This window comes from Microcaecilia unicolor, chromosome 8, assembly GCF_901765095.1.
Source record: "Microcaecilia unicolor chromosome 8, aMicUni1.1, whole genome shotgun sequence".
NCBI lineage: Eukaryota > Metazoa > Chordata > Amphibia > Gymnophiona > Siphonopidae > Microcaecilia > Microcaecilia unicolor.
The window spans coordinates 54,139,102-54,157,057 of record NC_044038.1 but is presented as its reverse complement, the minus strand read 5'-3'; the positions used below and the strand labels follow the sequence as shown (position 1 = coordinate 54,157,057).

The 17,956-nt window shown below is 44.7% G+C and overlaps 1 protein-coding gene across 1 annotated transcript in view; it reads right to left on the bottom strand.

Moving 5' to 3' along the window:
• IFT140 (intraflagellar transport 140) overlaps positions 1-17,956 on the bottom strand; it is a 681,938-nt gene that overhangs the window by 65,361 nt on the left and 598,621 nt on the right. Inside the window, exons 22-24 of the mRNA XM_030212528.1 lie at positions 17,456-17,588; positions 17,212-17,355; positions 15,315-15,443 (exon numbers count right to left, since the gene is read on the bottom strand). Coding sequence (XP_030068388.1) covers positions 15,315-15,443; positions 17,212-17,355; positions 17,456-17,588 — 406 coding nt within the window. The remainder of the gene's footprint in view (positions 1-15,314; positions 15,444-17,211; positions 17,356-17,455; positions 17,589-17,956) is intronic.

Below are 17,956 nucleotides of genomic sequence, written 5' to 3'. Positions count from 1 at the left end.
TAATTTTGTGTCATCGGCGAATTTAATTACCTCACTAGTTATTCCCATCTCTAGGTCATTTATAAATACATTAAAAAGCAACGGACCAAGCACAGACCCCTGCGGGACCCCACTAACTACCCTCCTCCACTGAGAATACTGGCCACGCAATCCTACTCTCTGCTTCCTATCTTTCAACCAGTTCTTAATCCATAATAATACCCTACCTCCGATTCCATGACTCTGCAATTTCTTCAGGAGTCTTTCGTGCGGCACTTTGTCAAACGCCTTCTGAAAATCCAGATATACAATATCAACCGGCTCCCCATTGTCCACATGTTTGCTTACCCCCTCAAAAAAATGCATTAGATTGGTGAGGCAAGACTTCCCTTCACTAAATCCGTGCTGACTTTGTCTCATCAGTCCATGTTTTTGTATATGCTCTGCAATTTTATTCTTAATAATAGCCTCCACTATCTTGCCCGGCACCGACGTCAGACTCACCGGTCTATAATTTCCCGGATCTCCTCTGGAACCCTTCTTAAAAATCGGAGTAACATTGGCTACCCTCCAGTCTTCCGGTACTACACTCGATTTTAGGGACAGATTGCATATTTCTAACAGTAGCTCCGCAAGTTCATTTTTTAGTTCTATTAATACTCTGGGATGAATACCATCAGGTCCCGGTGATTTACTACTCTTCAGCTTGCTGAACTGACCCATTACATCCTCCAAGGTTACAGAGAATTTGTTTAGTTTCTCCGACTCCCCCGCTTCATAGGTGGGTTAGGACCAGTGGTGTGCTGGTAAATTTTTTTAACAACAGGCTCTCTCCCCGGTCCACCTCTGCGCCGCCCCAAAATTGCAGAGCTGGCTATGGCAATGCATTACTCTCGCCAGGAAAAAAAAATTAAATGATCCCAGGTTCCAATCTAATTCATGTTTAATGTGGGATAAAATGCCATAAATAAGTAAATAAATATAAACTTTTAATGTTGAACACCCGATTCTCAAAGTGAACATATTCCAAACACTATAATGAAAATAAAATGATTTTTTTCTACCTTTGTTGTCTGGTGACTGTTTTTCTGATCATGCTGGCCCAGTATCCGATTCTGCTGCTATCTGTCCTCTGAACTCCGTTTCCAGGGCTTCCTTTCCATTTATTTCTTTCCTTTCTTCTTCATTTCTGGTCCTCAACTTCTGCCTATTTTCTTCATCCATATGCAGTTTTTCTCCTCTCTTCCTTTTTCCCTCATCTCATCTCCTTCCTCACTCTTCCCTCCCCTCCATCCATGTCCAGCATTTCTTCTCTCTCCCCTCCTCTCCCCTGCCCTCCATCCACCCATGTCCAGCGACCCTCCTTTCCCCTGTCCTCCATCCACCCATGTCCGGTGACCCTCCCTCTCCCCTGCCCTGTATGCACCTATATACCTAGCGACCCTTCTCTCCCCTGCCCTGCATGCACCCATACCCAGTAACCCTCCTTTCCCCTGCCCTCCATCCACCCAATCCAGCAGTGACCCTCCTCTCCCCTGCCCTCCATCCACCTATACACAGCGACGACCCTTCTCTCCCCTCCATGATCCACCCATGCCCAGCGACGACCCTTCTCTCCCCTCCATGATCCACCCATGCCCAGCGACGACCCTTCTCTCCCCTCCATGATCCACCCATGCCCAGCGACGACCCTTCTCTTCCCTCCATGATCCACCCATGCCCAGCGACTCCCTAGTTCTCTCCCCTGCCACCCCCTCCCGAGTTATTAATAGAATTCTCCTCCCTCCTGTCACCGATCTGACTCCTTTAATGCTTCGGGGCAGGCAGTCTTGCCTGCCCGCTGTAAGCACTGACTCAGTCCCCTGCTGGCGCTGCCGGTTCACGCTTCAAAATGGCCACCGAGACTTACAATGGCGAAGTCTCGCGAGGCCGCCTCTGGAAGTCTCGGTGGCCATTTTTAAAGCGCGAACCTGCAGCGCCAGCGGGGGAGAGTCAGCACTTGCAAGACTGCCTGCCCCGAAGAATTCGTCAGGTCAGTGATGTGAGGGAAGAGGGAGGGAGGAGAGCCGGCTCGCGGGTCTCAACAACCGGCTTGCAAGAGCCGAGCAAAGTTAACAAGCGGCTCTTGCGAGCCGGTGCGAGCCAGCTCCAGCACACCACTGGTTAGGACTATTAAGATTTGGTAAGTTTTCTATATAGGTTTTGAGAGCCTTTTTGCAGGGGTTTGTATTATTTTTCAAAGCATCTGGGCTGTTTGAAAAATAAACATACTCTGGACTAGCAGGGTCTCCACTTCTGGTACAGCAGTGCTGGACATACCCAGCCAGTTGGGTTTTCAAGACATCCACAATGAAGATGCATGAGAGAGATTCTCATACAATGCCTTCTTATACAGACATGGATCTTCATTGTAGATATCCTGAAAAACCCAACGTTAGAAGATTGCTAATGTAAAAATGGAGGGGGGAGGGGTTATGTATGGAAATGTCACTTTGACTCCCCCACCACATACCTAGCTTGCCCCACTGTTGCCACCCCAAATATTTATGTCTAGAAATGCCACTGGAGTCAGACTACGGCTGGGGAGGGGGGCCGGGGTTGATGTAAGGGACCCACAATCCAGGAATTACAAACCATATTCTACAAATTGCCACTTTTGTGTGGGGGTGGGGAGAAAGGGAACGGGAATAAAACAAATACAATGGCCAACTTTTGTGTAGGAGGGAGGGTATATAAAGTTCTGTCTTAAAAAAAGGGGGTTTATTGTAACATAACACTATTATGTTTTATTAAGAACTATAAAATGGAAATAGAAATTGGACAACAGCAATTTTATGTACGTATTTTAGGATCATGATTAGCTAATGATCTTTTTGTCCTTATGTTTACCACAGCTTGTTTACAGATCGCTGTGTGAGTCCCGCAGTACAGCCAACACGTGAACAAGAACATCTCAATTTTCCATATTCCATTACTCAATACTAGTCATCATGGAAAAGTGGGCACGGTATGGAAAACGTTACAGTGAGAACTAGGAAAAAGATAATGCCTTAAAGGATTGGATACGCAGTGTGCCAGGTGATGATACCAAAGTGTTTTGCCAGTATTGCAAGTGTGACATCCATTTCACATCATGCTGATTTGGTTAGGCATGCCTGTACAGCCAAACATAAGTAGAATGCAGCACCTTTTTCTACTACTCTGACTTTATTTGATGTCAGCTGTCATTCAAAGAACATTGACCACACTGTCAAGACAGCAGAGTTGAAGTTGGCGGCACATGTTGCATGCCATTCCAGTATTGCAATGACTGATCACCTTGGCAAGGTCGTCAAGGACATTTCAGGCAAAGATATAGCTCTGCACCAGACGAAATGTTCTGCACTGATCAAGCACGTCCTTGGCCCTGCAGTCCATGAAGAATGAATCTCATACCTGGACGAAAAGGAGACATTGTACTCATTAATTATCGATGAAAACACCGATATTGGCCTAGAGAAGCAGTTCTGTGTGATGGTGTGCTACTACAGTTGTTCCCTGAACTGTATTTACCAACATATTTCTAGGAATATTATTGCTTGAGCCTGGTACAGCGGAAGGAATACTCAGTGCCATTACCAAGTTTCTTGCAGCATATCGTCTTGCAATAGACATATGCATAGGTTTAGCAACCGATGGCTGTAGTACCATGAGTGGCAAAAATAATTTTGTTATATCAAGGTTTTGTGAAGCGTGCCATAACATCGTATATATAAAGTGTATTTGACATTCAATTCAACGGAGTTCTTCACGTGTGCTGATGGTGATGCCAAGGAACATTGAATTCATGGTTGTTGAGAACTAAAACTGGTTCTGCCATAGTATTGTTTGCCAGCAGAAATATAAACAATTATATGAATGCATTAATGTTGGCGAACCACCACTAAAGATCCTAAAGTTGTCAGACACGCTGGCTGTCCATAGCTGCTTGTGTTCAGTGTGTCCTTTAAAAATATCCTATATAATAATTCTCACCACCAACGTACTAATGTGTGACTGCCTGTTGAAACGGGCGCTAGCAAGGGGCCCCCTCCCTCCGTCCCTCGAAGCTACTTGCCTTGTTCGCTGTGGGCCGTTTCGGGCCTCGAGTGTCAATAGCTCCGCCCTCGACGTCATGACGTTTTGACGCATCATGACGTTTTGACGCGAGGGCGGTGCAGACACTCCAGGGCACACCGGATATCTCGGGCGCCTCAACTTCCGTGGAGGCTTCAGAACGTTGAGGTTGCCTTTTATATATATAGATAATAATTCTCACCACCAACGTACTAATGTGTGACTGCCTGTGTCCATGGCTCCTTCGGAGTTGCTGAGCTAGGCTCCGTAGCCAGGCTAACGTCACTCACAGCTGATTCCCCCCCCCCCCCAACACTGGCACGCGCAAATTAGGCATCAAACCACACAGCAAAAAGAACAACAGACTCGCGCCCATCAGCTGTCGCACACCCAAACTGTCAGAGCTGCACAGCCCAGCTCCCGACGCGAATCCTGCGCCCAGAAAGAGAGGGTTGGGGCGGCTTCAGGAGCGCCAGCTCTGCCAAGATGGCCGGCGCTCCACTTCACGGGGGAATCCTGCGCCCAGAAAGAGAGGGTCGGGGCGGCTTCAGGAGCGCCGGCTCTGCCAAGATGGCCAGTATTTCACTTCGCAGGAGGAGCGCTTCGTCACCGAGGAGGTGAAGAGCCTGACACACAATGGTTAGTTACAAAACCTGGGTGCCTGGAGGGGGGCCAGCTGAGAGAGCAGGGTTGTTGGACATGGGTAGCTGGAGGGGGGGCAGGGGGAGAAGAGGGTCGCTGGACATGGGTGGCTGCAGGGGGGGCAGGGGAGAGGGAGGGGGGTCCTGAGATCTGAGAGGAGGGGGTGGAAGGGGGTCCTCAGACCATAAAGGGGGGGTGGGGTGTCCTGTGGGGTGGGGAGGGGGGTCCTGAGAGAGGGGGGCACACACTCACTCTCTGTCTCTCACATACACACTCTCTGACACACTCTCTCTCTCACACAAACACTCTCTCTCTCTCTCTCTCTCATTCTCTCTCTGACACACACACTCCATCTCTCACATACACTCTCTCTCAAACATACACTCCGAGGAAAACCTTGCTAGCGCCCATTTCATTTCTGACAGAAACGGGCCTTTTTTACTAGTGACTAAATAAAGCTTCACTTCCAGATTGTCAAGGATGAGGCACGCAACTACACTGTTCAGCTGCTGTATCAGATGCTGAATACAAGCTGTATTTGGTATTTCTGAGGCCCATACTACAGGAACTCAACTGAGTAAACAAGCTATTCGAGTCTGATAAAGTAAACCCTGTCCAGCTGCTCACTGAACTGATAACACTGTATTGCAACATGCTGCAGTGAATTGTGAGGCCAACCACAGTCATATTGTGGGAAGCAACTCTGGTGTACAATTTGGAAGACAGGTCTAACCATCTATCATTGGTGGCTATTCATGCCAGTTGTTGTTGCATGAGGCTTGAATTGAACGCACATCTGCAGAACAAATAAAAGAGCGCTGTAGGGATTACCTATTTGAACTACTGAAGGAAATGCATCAGAAGCTACTGGCAAATGTACAGCAGCTAGAGTCTCTAACAGATCTTTCCCCATCTGTTGTCCTTGGAGCCCAGAAACCTCAACTGTCAAAAGTTAACATTTTTACCTCTGTATAGGGGAATCTTAGAGATTTGGAGCAACAGTGGATGCGAATCAGCACATTGTTGTGGCCAGCCTTCAGTGACAATGACATCGAAGAGTTTTGGATGACTAGCAAATCACACAGATGCTTTAGGAGATCATGATTTCCTTCAGCTGGGGCATTTTACACTATGAATGTTGGCTTTACCTTTCAGCAGTGCAGCTGTAGAAAGAACTTTTTCACAGATGAACCTTATCAAGACAAAACTGAGAAACAGGATGAGACAAGGCACTCTGGAAGCCTTGTTGCGTATTCGCAGCTACATGAGGCACAAAGGCATATGCTGCAATGAGTTTATTTCAACAGTTATGATGCTTAGTAAATTCAATATAGATATTTATGCGAGCACAAGCAATGAGGACAATTTGATATCCATGGAGTATTTTCGCTAGAATTCTATCAAGTTCTGTGGTAAAGTGGTGTGTATAGCCATGTTAGTCCATCAATTCTATTTATTATCATAAGTACATAAATAATGCCACACTGGGAAAAGACCAAAGGTCCATCGAACCCAGCATCCTGTCCACAACAGCGGCCAATCCAGGCCAAGGGCACCTGGCGAGCTTCCCAAACGTACAAACATTTTATACATGTTATTCCTGGAATTGTGGATTTTTCCCAAGTCCATTTAGTAGTGGTTTATGGACTTATCCTTTAGGAAACCGTCTAACCCCTTTTTAAACTCTGCTAAGCTAACCACCTTCACCATGTTCTCTGGCAACGAATTCCAGAATTTAATTACGCGTTGGGTGAAGAAAGATTTCTCCGATTTGTTTTAAATTTACTACACTGTAGTTTCATCGCATGCCCCCTAGTCCTAGTATTTTTGGAAAGCGTGAACAGACGTTTCACATCCACCTGTTCCACTCCACTCAATATTTTATATACCTCTATCATGTCTCCCCTCAGCCGTCTCTTCTCCAAGCTGAAAAGCCCTAGCCTCCTTAGTCTTTCTTCATAGGGAAGTCGTCCCATCCCCGCTATCATTTTAGTCATCCTTTGCTGCACCTTTTCCAATTCTACTATATCTTTCTTGAGATGCGGCGACCAGAATTGAACACAGTACTCAAGGTGCAGTCGCACCATGGAGTGATACAACGGCATTATAACATCCTCACTCCTGTCTTCCATACCATTCCTAATGTTACCCAACATTCTATTCGCTTTCCTAGCCGCAGCAGCACACTGAGCAGAAGGTTTCAGTGTATTATCGATGATGACACCCAGATCCCTTTCTTGGTCCGTAACTCCTAACGTGGAACCTTGCATGACATAGCTATAATTCGGGCTCTTTTTTCCCACATGCATCACCTTGCACTTGCTCACATTAAATGTCATTTGCCATTTAGCCGCCCAGTCTCCCAAGATCCTTCTGTAATATTTCACAATCCTGTCGCGAGTTAACGACTTTGATTAACTTTGTGTCATCAGCAAATTTAATTACCTCGCTAGTTACTCCCATCTCTAAATCATTTATAAATATGTTAAAAAGCAGCGGTCCTAGCACAGACCCCTGAGGAACCCCACTAACTACCCTTCTCCATTGTGAATACTGCCCATTTAACCCCACTCTCTGTTTCTTATCCTTCAACCAGTTTTTAATCCACAATAGGACAATTCCTCCTATCCCATGACCCTCCAATTTCCTCTGTAGCCTTTCATGAGGTACCTTGTCAAACGCCTTTTGAAAATCCAGATACACAATATCAACTGGCACCCCTTTCTCCACATGTTTGTTTAGTCCTACAAAGAATTGAAGTAAGCTGGTCAGGCAAGATTTCCCCACACAAAAGCCGTGCTGACTTGGGCTCAGTAATCTATGTCCTCAGATCTGCTCTGTAATTTTGTTTTTTATAATAGTCTCTACCATTTTTCCCGGCACTGACGTCAGACTCACCGGTCTATAATTTCCCAGATCTCCCCTGGAACCTTTTTTAAAAATCGACGTTACATTAGCCACCCTCCAATCTTCCGGTACCACACTTGATTTTAAGGATAAATTACATATCACTAACAGTAGCTCCGCAAGCTCATTTTTCTGTTCTATTAGTACTCTAGGATGAATACCATCCGGTCCAGGAGATTTGCTACTCTTCAGTTTGCTGAACTGCCCCATTACGTCCTCCAGGTTTACCGTGAAGTCAGTACGTTTCTCCGACTCGTCCGCTTGAAATACCATTTCCGACACCGGTATCCCACCCAAATCTTCCTCAGTGAAGACCGAAGCAAAGAATTCATTCAATCTCTCCGCTACGTCTTTATCTTCCTTGATCGCCCCTTTTACCCCTCGGTCATCCAGTGGCCCAACCGATTCTTTTGCCGGTTTCCTGCTTTTAATATTCCGAAAAATTTTTTGCTATGTTTTTATGTTCTGAAAAGTAACAGTTTTGTGTATAATTGTTACTGTTTTGCATTGCCTCAGCATTCCTGTTCTTGCCTCTGAGTTCCTTTGCTATAACATCTGAGGCTGTCAGAGGCTGGTGAGTACTATTTTTGTTCACATTTTGGGGGGGGGGGGTTGGAGGGGATCAGTGACCACTGGGAGAGTAAGGAGGGGTCATCCCTGATTCCCTCCTGTTTCTGCCTCAACGTTCATGTGCCTGCCTCAGCGTTCCTGTTCCTTGGCCAGACTCAGTCAGCGACAGCATTCCTGTTCCTGCCTCAGTCAGCGACAGCGTTCCTGTTTCTGTCGCGACAGCATTCCTGTTCCTCGGCCTGCCTCAGCCAGTATTCCTGTTCCTGGGCTTGCCTCAGTCAGGGACAGCATTCTTGTTCCTGGGTCTGCCTCAGTCAGCAACAGCGTTCCTGTTCCTGCCTCAGTCAGCAACAGCGTTCCTGTTCCTGGGCCTGCCTCAGTCAGCGTTCCTATCAGGATCTTGATACTTAAGCTAAGTGCTTATACAAATTTATTTTAAAGTCAAATTATTATGAAAATGAAACATGAAGATACTCTGAAAATATTATCATTGAAGTTTTTGGTCATAAACCTCTACAGCAGTATCTTGAATGGAAGACACCTCCCCCCCTCCCCCTGCTATTTTTGGTGTCAAAACTGTTGGGCTATTTTTGGGCACAAATTGGGTTGGAAAATTTTTAGCCACCTGGCAACTCTGATCCCCATGCCCCCTTGCTTTTTAGATACGTATAATATTGACCTCCAAAACCCATGGGGCTTCTTTTGCCAAATATATACAAAAGCTTTTCTTGTAAGGGTTCGGAAAAATTTATCTGGCAATAAGATGGGGAGAGCCAGAACCAAGTATAATAATTTAGGGAGAAGCACCATTTTTATGGCATGCATTCATCCCAACCAGCTAATATTCAAACCTTCCTATCTATCAAGCTCAGTCATCCACATTGGCTTTGTCTCATTAACCCTCGCCTATGTATATGATCATATAGATACTATCCATCTCTTCCCCTGCCAGAGAATGTGAAGGTGTGCCAAGAACCTGAGGCTCATCCAGTCAGTCTGAGTTTCTGAACAGTAGGTCCCACCTGTGAAGTAGTTCCAGGGAACTCTGCCAGAACTATGTTCTCTTGAAGGACTGTGCATGGTGCAGAAGGCCTTCTGCACCACCAACACAAATTTGGGAGACAAAGAAGCTCTGAGAGGAAAAGAAAAGGACACCTTCTGTGAATGTGCACCTTCCTTGCTCCAGGACAAGTTCAGTGGTCCAACTTAAGCCAGCAAGGATTATGGTGCAGCCCCCTGCTGAATGATTCATGTTTAACATCCAATATGGCCACCATTCCTGTCTTGGCTGCATATGAACTGACAGCAGCCACCGTGTGCTCTCCTGCATTTGGGAGAAACAGTATCACTCTGAAACCTCATTCTGAAGCAATTGTCTATCTCATGGCTTTTTCCTTCAGCTGCCTTACTGCTGCACGAACAAAACAGATGGCTGTGCCATTCTGATGCTGATCTCTTCAAACGATGGTATAAAAGAGTAGGGGTGGACTACACGTGGGGGTTTTCTTAACCTGACCTGTTGGTTGTTGTTCTGATCTCTTCAAACCACATATTGCCTGGGATTGGTAGCATGGAATGGTGGTTCTGCCAGGTACTTGTGACTTGGATCGGCCACTGCTGGAAACAGGATACTGGACTAGATGGACTGTTGGCCTGACCCAGTATGGCTATTCTTATGTTCTTATGCCTACCTCTGGTACTCATACCTGCTTTGAATCACACTCCCAGCTCTCCTTATTTTCCGCTCCAATCTTTTACTGATAAAATAGCTCCCTGGTTTTCTCTCCAGAGAAGGGAAGGAGAGAATGTTGGGGTAACTTCACTGGATGTTCTATGGCCCCTCTGAGATTGCTACAGTGGGCGATGGGGACTCTGACCACTTCTGTCCATCTAGGAGTCTCTGCCACTAAATGAGTTCCACTGGGCACCATATCCTCAAGACTTGCTGCACATCTCCAGAATGTATCCATTATTTATTGGAGCCCACGTGTTGAGGGACCGAAGAACCGCCGAGACGATCAGCTCGACCTTACCACAGACGGGCCGCCGAACACCGCTGGAAGACAACTGCGACCCTCTACGCCGGAACGGGACATCACATCACCCAACCTAACCCTTCCACCAACTGCCGCCCCTCTGGAATGGAGCAAGGAAGCTGGATCATCCCTCACAGTGGACCACGCGGCCATGCAGTTCAGATTCTGAGCACTTGCAGATACTGAATCTCCATGAGCATCGCAGACTGAACCCAGGAACATTGAGCCAGACCTGCAACACGGAGCAATCGCTGGCCTAAGGTAACCTCCAACCGGACCGGAATGGACCGGGACTAACCCAACGCTATCCTCTGAAATACTGGAACTCTCTCTGCAATGATTTAAATGCAGATGCTTTTAAATATTTTAAATACTTTAAATAGAAGGCAAATGAGCTGCTTTGCCAAGATAGCAATATTCCCTGTAATGAACCAAATGCAAATGCTTTGCTTTGTTTTAAAATACAAGGCAATTGACCTGCTTTGTTCTAATTATAAGGCAAAGGGAAACAGTTGCATGCACGGCTCACAGCTTTGATTTATATGTAGTTGTTTCACTTTGCTTTGTTTTGAATATCAGGCAAATGAACCACCTGGCTTTACTGTAAGATAAATGGAAATAATATGTACCGCTCACAGTAATGCTTTAAATGTAAACGCTTCTTCTTGCTTTGCTTTTGAATGTAAACCAAGTAAGATCAGCATGAACTGCTTTCCAAGCTCACAGTAATGCTTTAAATGTAAATGCTGCTCTTTGCTTTGCTTTTGAATGTAAACCAAGATCAGCATGAACTGCTCCCAAGCTTAAGGCAAGTGAGATTGGATTGAACCAATGCTGAATACACTGCCCAGACTGAAATGCCTCGTGCTGATCGTACCGCTCATAGATACGATGTGGACACCGCAGATCTGGACTGAATAAAGTGTCCACTACAATTGAGACTTGCACCACTTTTTTTTTTTCTTTCTTGCTTTCTTATACTGCAAACGAAATCTACCTTTAAGCGCACTGCTTTATTGAACCAGATGCAGCCTTGCGTTAATGCACTATCTACCTTGAACTAAATTTTGCTGCCGTATTTAAAACGCACTGTCTTTACAGACCCACCTGTAAATACAGTGCCGCGAACACACTGCATACATTGTACTGTATATTCTACACACTGCTGCCTAGAAATCGCTTAGTGCCTTAAATGCTGATATGAACCCCAGCAAAACACTCCTATCTACTGTCTCACCCTACTCTCACACGCATATATAACTCACGACACAGACAACAACAACCCCACAACTCACAAATCACACATCACTTACATACACACAATGCCCTCCCAAAAAAAGAACAAAGACCACGACAAACCTAACGCCCATGGACTCCAACAAAGAACAATAAAAGAAGACACCAAACCCGCACATCAAGAAAACAGACAATTGATAAAAATCACCACAAATCCGAATCCAAGGAAGCAACAACAATTAATACAAATAGGATACACTAACGCCAGATCAATAATAAAAAAAACTACAATGATAACCGACTGGATTACGGCAGATCACCTTGACTTCCTTCTCATCAATGAAACTTGGATCCATGACTCCAAAGACCCAATAATCCTAGAGCTGTGTCCACCAGGATACAAAATCACTCATTGGACAAGAGAAGGAAAAAGAGGCGGAAGTATAGCTATAATTTATAAATCCCAATTCACAGTTACAACGACAGCTGTATCGATCCTCCCCCAACTCGAAATAGCCACAGTCAGAATCACCCACCCTAACTTGCAAGATCAACTAAACATAATCCTATTCTACAGACCTCCGGCTAACTGGCAAGACGCACAGATACACTTCACAGACTTCATATCAAATACCTGTCTGTCCTCCCAGAATGTCCTCATAGCAGGAGACATAAACCTCCATCTTGAAGACACCAACGCAAACAACGTACACAAATGAAAGGAATTCCTCCAACTATGGGAGATCCACTGGCCTAACATGCAACCCACCCACAAAAAAGGACACACACTAGATATCATAACTCATAAATTTTCATCAGAAGCGAACCTCATATTCAGGGATACAAAATGGATAGTCACACTATGGTCAGATCATTACAAGGCAATCACCTCCCTCCTTTGGAAAACAAAAGAGAAAAAACAAAAACAAGAAAAGAAAACCTACACTACGAGAGGCAAAATAGACCCTCTAATATTCTGGCAACAAATACATACCGAGGAATGGACTACAACTACAGAATCTCACCCCAATTTCTACAAGAATGGGACAACAGATGCAAAACAGTGTTAGACAAAATAGCACCGCTCCAAACTAGAACCTCACATAGGAACAACTCAATCCCATGGTTTAATGAAGAACTGAAAGAACTAAAAACACAGGTCAGAAGACTAGAAAGGGCATGGAGCAAAAAAAAAAAAGATGAACACACACTTAAAGAGTGGAAACAGGTGCAAAGAAAATACAAATATAAAATCAGATATACCAAAAGAACGCATTACAAGACGATAATAGGACCAAACTACAAGGACACGCACAAACTCTTTTCACTTGTAAATAACCTCCTAAACACCACACGGGTCACCTCGAACAGCACAGACACCCCATCAGCAACCAACCTAGCGAGCTATTTCAAAGAAAAAAATCACAAAGCTCCGACACATGATACCAAGCAACACTATTGAGTACACAAGCATCCTTGAATGCTTAGACCCAAATCCTGGGGAATACCCAGCTGATCGATCATGGATCAATTTTGACCTGATTTCACTAAATGAACTCACACACTGGCTCAGAAAATATGCCAAATCTCAATGCAAACTTGACATCTGCCCTACCAGCCTAATAAGATCCGCACCCAAACAATTCATGCAAGACCTCACGAACCAAGTAAACTATAGACTCATAAATGGTCTCTTCCCCACGGAAAATGGAAACATCCTACTCACTCCGCTGCCAAAAGATGCCAAGAAAAGCACAATGGACTTAACCAACTACCGACCAGTCGCTTCTATCCCACTCACAACAAAATTGATGGAAGGCATTGTGACAAAACAACTCACGGAATACCTGACCAAACACTCAATCTTATATGAGTCTCAATCAGGATTTCGATCAAATCATAACACTGAAACTGTACTAGTGTCGGCAATGAACTCATTCAAAAAAACGATCGCAACCGGCAAGAACATACTCGTACTACAATTCGACATGTCCAGTGCCTTCGACATGGTGGATCATGAAATTTTGTTACATCTACTAGAGTACTTCGGAATCGGAGGCCCAGTTCTCAAATGGTTTGAAGGATTCCTTACCACCAGATCCTACCAAGTAATAACGAATACGGACAGATCACCACCATGGATACCGGAATGCGGAGTTCCTCAAGGATCCCCCCCCCCCCTCTCATCAACTATCTTCAACCTAATGATGACACCATTAGCCAAACTCCTAGCCAATCAAAACCTTAACCCCTACATATATTCCGATGACGTTACGATCCATATCCCGTTCAAAAGTGACTTAAACGAAATAACCAACGAGATCAACCAGAGCTTCCAAATGCACTCTTGGGCGGACTCATTCAAGTTAAAACTCAATGCAGAAAAAACTCAATGTCTAGTCCTCACCTCCCAATACAACACAAACAACTACCCTACAATAACCACCCCCTACTGCACACTTCCTATCTCAGAAAATCTGAAAATTCTTGGAGTCACCATTGATCGAAACCTCACTCTCGACACCCACGCGAAGAATACAACGAAAAAAATGTTCCAATCGATGTGGAAACTCAAAAGAATAAAACCTTTTTTCCAAAGAAATATTTTCCACACCCTAGTACAAGAATTAGTAATAAGCCACTTGGACTACTGTAACGCTCTGTACACAGGCTGTAAAGAACAGACCATCAAAAAACTCCAAACAGCCCAGAACACCGCAGCCAGACTCATTTTTGGAACACCTAAATACGAAAGTGTGAAACCCCTAAGAGAGAAACTGCACTGGCTCCTGCTCAAGGAACGAATTGAGTTCAAGATCTGCACAACTGTACACAAAATCATTCACGCAGATGCCCCACTCTATATGTTAAACCTAGTGGACTTACCGCCCAGAAATGCCAAAAGATCGGCCCGCAAATTCCTCAATCTGAACTTCCCCAGCTGTGAAGGAATGAAATACAAACAGGCTTATGCTACTACCTTTGCGTACAAAAGCACACAGTCATGGAACGCACTACCCATGGCCCTGAAAACCATGACCAATCTAACCAGCTTTCGCAAAGCTTTGAAAACACATCTCTTCAACAAAGCTTACAAAAGTCACCCTCAATGAATCAAATCATTCCTTAAACCACCCAAACACACCAAAGATACCTCTCACACGACCTACCTAACACCTTCCATCTAAATCCTCTCTCACCTCTGCGTACGATCGACTGCCTTTAAATCATGTAACGATGTTATCATATCTACACTCTGTAAGCCACATTGAGCCTGCAAAAAGGTGGGAAAATGTGGGTTACAAATACAATAATTAAATAAATAAATAAGTAGAATACTGATAACCTGACCAGCTGCACTAGATCTTATACTGATAAAAAAAAGTGGTTCCCTGTATCCTTCTGTTGGCAGAATGGCATAAATGCACACATCTTCATGGATTTGTCTGGATAAGGAATATTCAGCTGCAGGTTCTCTTTAACACATACTGAAATTCCTGACGATTCAGACTCTAAGAAAGATGGTTACAATACTATCTGCAACAAGTAAAAAAACTTGCTTACTCAGATTCAAAAATGCAATGCAAAGTTAGGCACATATCTGTACCACACAGGATAGTTCTCTGGGTCTGAGAGAGATGGATTTGAGTTGGTACTCGTCTATTTCTAAAGGATATGGGATTATATCTTATGCAATTTGCATCTTGCCCTTCAAATGTTACAGTTACCTGTAATTTATCATGCTACATGTAGCCATCGCAATGCATATGTCTTTGGACCCAGAACCCAGAAGTTATACACCTATATTCCACAGCAAATAAAGTCACCTTATGCCACATGACATCTTACTTTATGATACAGTGTGACTGCTCTATCCATCTGCTCTCCTTTCTCCTCATAATAGCGGGCAGCCTCCATCATGTCTTCTGGAGTGCTCAGAAGAGCCAAGTTCATCAGATGATCATCCAGGTTGTTCTCCTAGGGAAAGATAAATTTTCATAAACCTGACATTTACACACCACCTATCTCATTTACAAACACTAGTTCACGAGGAACATCTTACAGACATGTGTGTACATGTGTGTGCATGTGTGGGAGGGAGAGGAGAAGCAATAATTTCACAATTTTACCAGATCTGCATGAAAATATCTGTTAATTTGCATTAGGTGGTGTTTCATAACTTAACACTATAAATATTTCATTGTCTACAATTATTTTTGAAGGTTATAATGAATCTTGTCATTCTAAAACACTTACTGTATGTGTGTGATGTAATTTGTGATATTCTTACAAACATGGTTGTTACATACAGAATTTTCAAATTAATAATGGGGTCGATATTCAAAGTGATTTAAACAGCCAGGAGATGTTCCTGGCCATTTAAGTCACTTGTGCAGGGCTATCCGTGGATATTCAGTGGCACTTAACTGGATAGTGCTGCTCAATATCCCCTATAACTGTCTATGCCAAAACCAGCTAGTATGTGGATGGTCTGGGGACAGAGTTAAGGCAGAGCGAGAACTTAGGTGGTCTACTAATCAGCTAAGTACTGGATAAAGTTAGGTCAGCAAAACAGCTGTCCTAACTTTATGTGGTGAGTTAACCAGGCACCAGTCTGAATCAGGGGCGTATCTGCGTGGGGCCTCAGGGGCCTGGGCCCCCGCAGATTTTGCCCTGGACCCCCCTACCGCCATCAACCCTCCCCCGCTGCCGTTCTTACTTTTGCTGGCGGGGGACCCCAAACCCCCGCCAGCCGCCCCGCGGTGTTTGAAATTCATCTTCGGCCTCCGTGGCCGTGCTGCTGTGATAGGCGCTGTTGAAATCCACTTCGGAGTCTGACGTCGTTGTACGTTGTACGTGCTGCGACGTCAGACTCCGAAGTGGATTTCAACAGCGCCTATCACAGCAGCACGGCCACGGAGGCCGAAGATGAATTTTAAACACCGCGGGGCGGCTGGCGGGGGTTTGGGGTCCCCCGCCGGCTGAAGAAGAAGTTTTTACGGCAGCGGCAGGTGGAAGCAGACCTCGGCTGGCGGGGGTTGGGGTCCCCCGCCAGCAAAAGTAAGAACGGCAGCGGGGGAGGGTTGGCTGCGGGAGGGGGGTAGAGAGAGTCATTGGTGGCGGTGGGGGCTCGGCGGCGGGGGGGGGGGGGGGCTAAAATGTGCCCCCTCCCTCTGGCTCTGGCCCCCCCTACCGCCGGAGTCCAGATACGCCCCTGGTCTGAATATCAAAATATTTCTGGTTAACTTCTGGGTCGGCAGTCATACCTGGATAGTTGATGTCTGGAGCCGGCATGCTCTGGTACTGAATATCCAGGGTTAAGTCAGTCCATGGATGGAAGTGATTTATAAGTTAGTTACTCACCATCACAAACTGAATATCAATCTGTATTATACTAAATGACTATTTTCCATATTATAAAAGATAATATTACTGTTTAACATACAAAATTATACTCCCTACATAGGAAGGGACTTCTTGATACATATACATGAAGGGGTAAAGTGATGAGCAATGAGATCAAAACAATGACTAAGAGGTGTCTCCTTCTAGCTCAGTAGGAGGAACTGCATGTCTGGAGCCAGAAAGTTGCAAGTACTGAAATTGTTCAAATGCTGTAAACTTCTAAGGCAAGAATGATGTTCTCCCCATCCTATCACCAATTCATATCTTTAAGATTTTGACACTATATTGTATCTGAAATGTAGCATGTTTTTGTTCCTTATACAGATATTACTTATCATACCTTACATAAACGGATAGCATTATTATAGGCTTGGGCCCTGGTGTAGAAATGGACTGCCTGCTTCACCTCTTCCATGCTCTCATACTGTCGGGCCAGGTGATAGGATGCTGCCCAATTCCCTGTTTCATTAGCTATTTCTGCAGCCTGAAAAAAAAACATCACCACTATCTGTTATATTGAGGGTTTACCTGCAATAGGGGCAGTCTACACACAGTCTTATGGTTAAGGATGGAAAGATACCTACCCGCTGGATGTTTCCTTGGAAGCAGTAAACACGAACAAGAGAAAGATAATCCTGAGCCAGCTCATAGTACTGCAATGCCAAATCCATATTATTCTGGCTCTCCAAATACTGTGCCCACCATTTCCATAAACTCCTAGAAGGACAATTAAATTAAACTATAAATACATATCATATTCAATTACCATTCTTACTACCTATGTAGATCAACTGATTCTTCAGTAAAGAGATTCAAACATTTCTTCAAAACGTATTTACTAAGAACTGAATGCGTGTATTTCAATCACCCCTCTCAATAATTTGAGCAGGGAAGGAAGAAGAGCCTGGTGGGACTATGGAGAGAGAAAATTTCTTACTTGGTGAGTGAAAACCCCCAACTCTAGATCTGTGCAGCCCTTTTATTTTCTTGTTTCACTCTCCTCTGCTCCTTACACCAGCCAGGTGTAGTCCTCTCTTTAACAGTAACCTCTCCCCCCACTATAGCCTTTTTATTTTCCTTTCTTT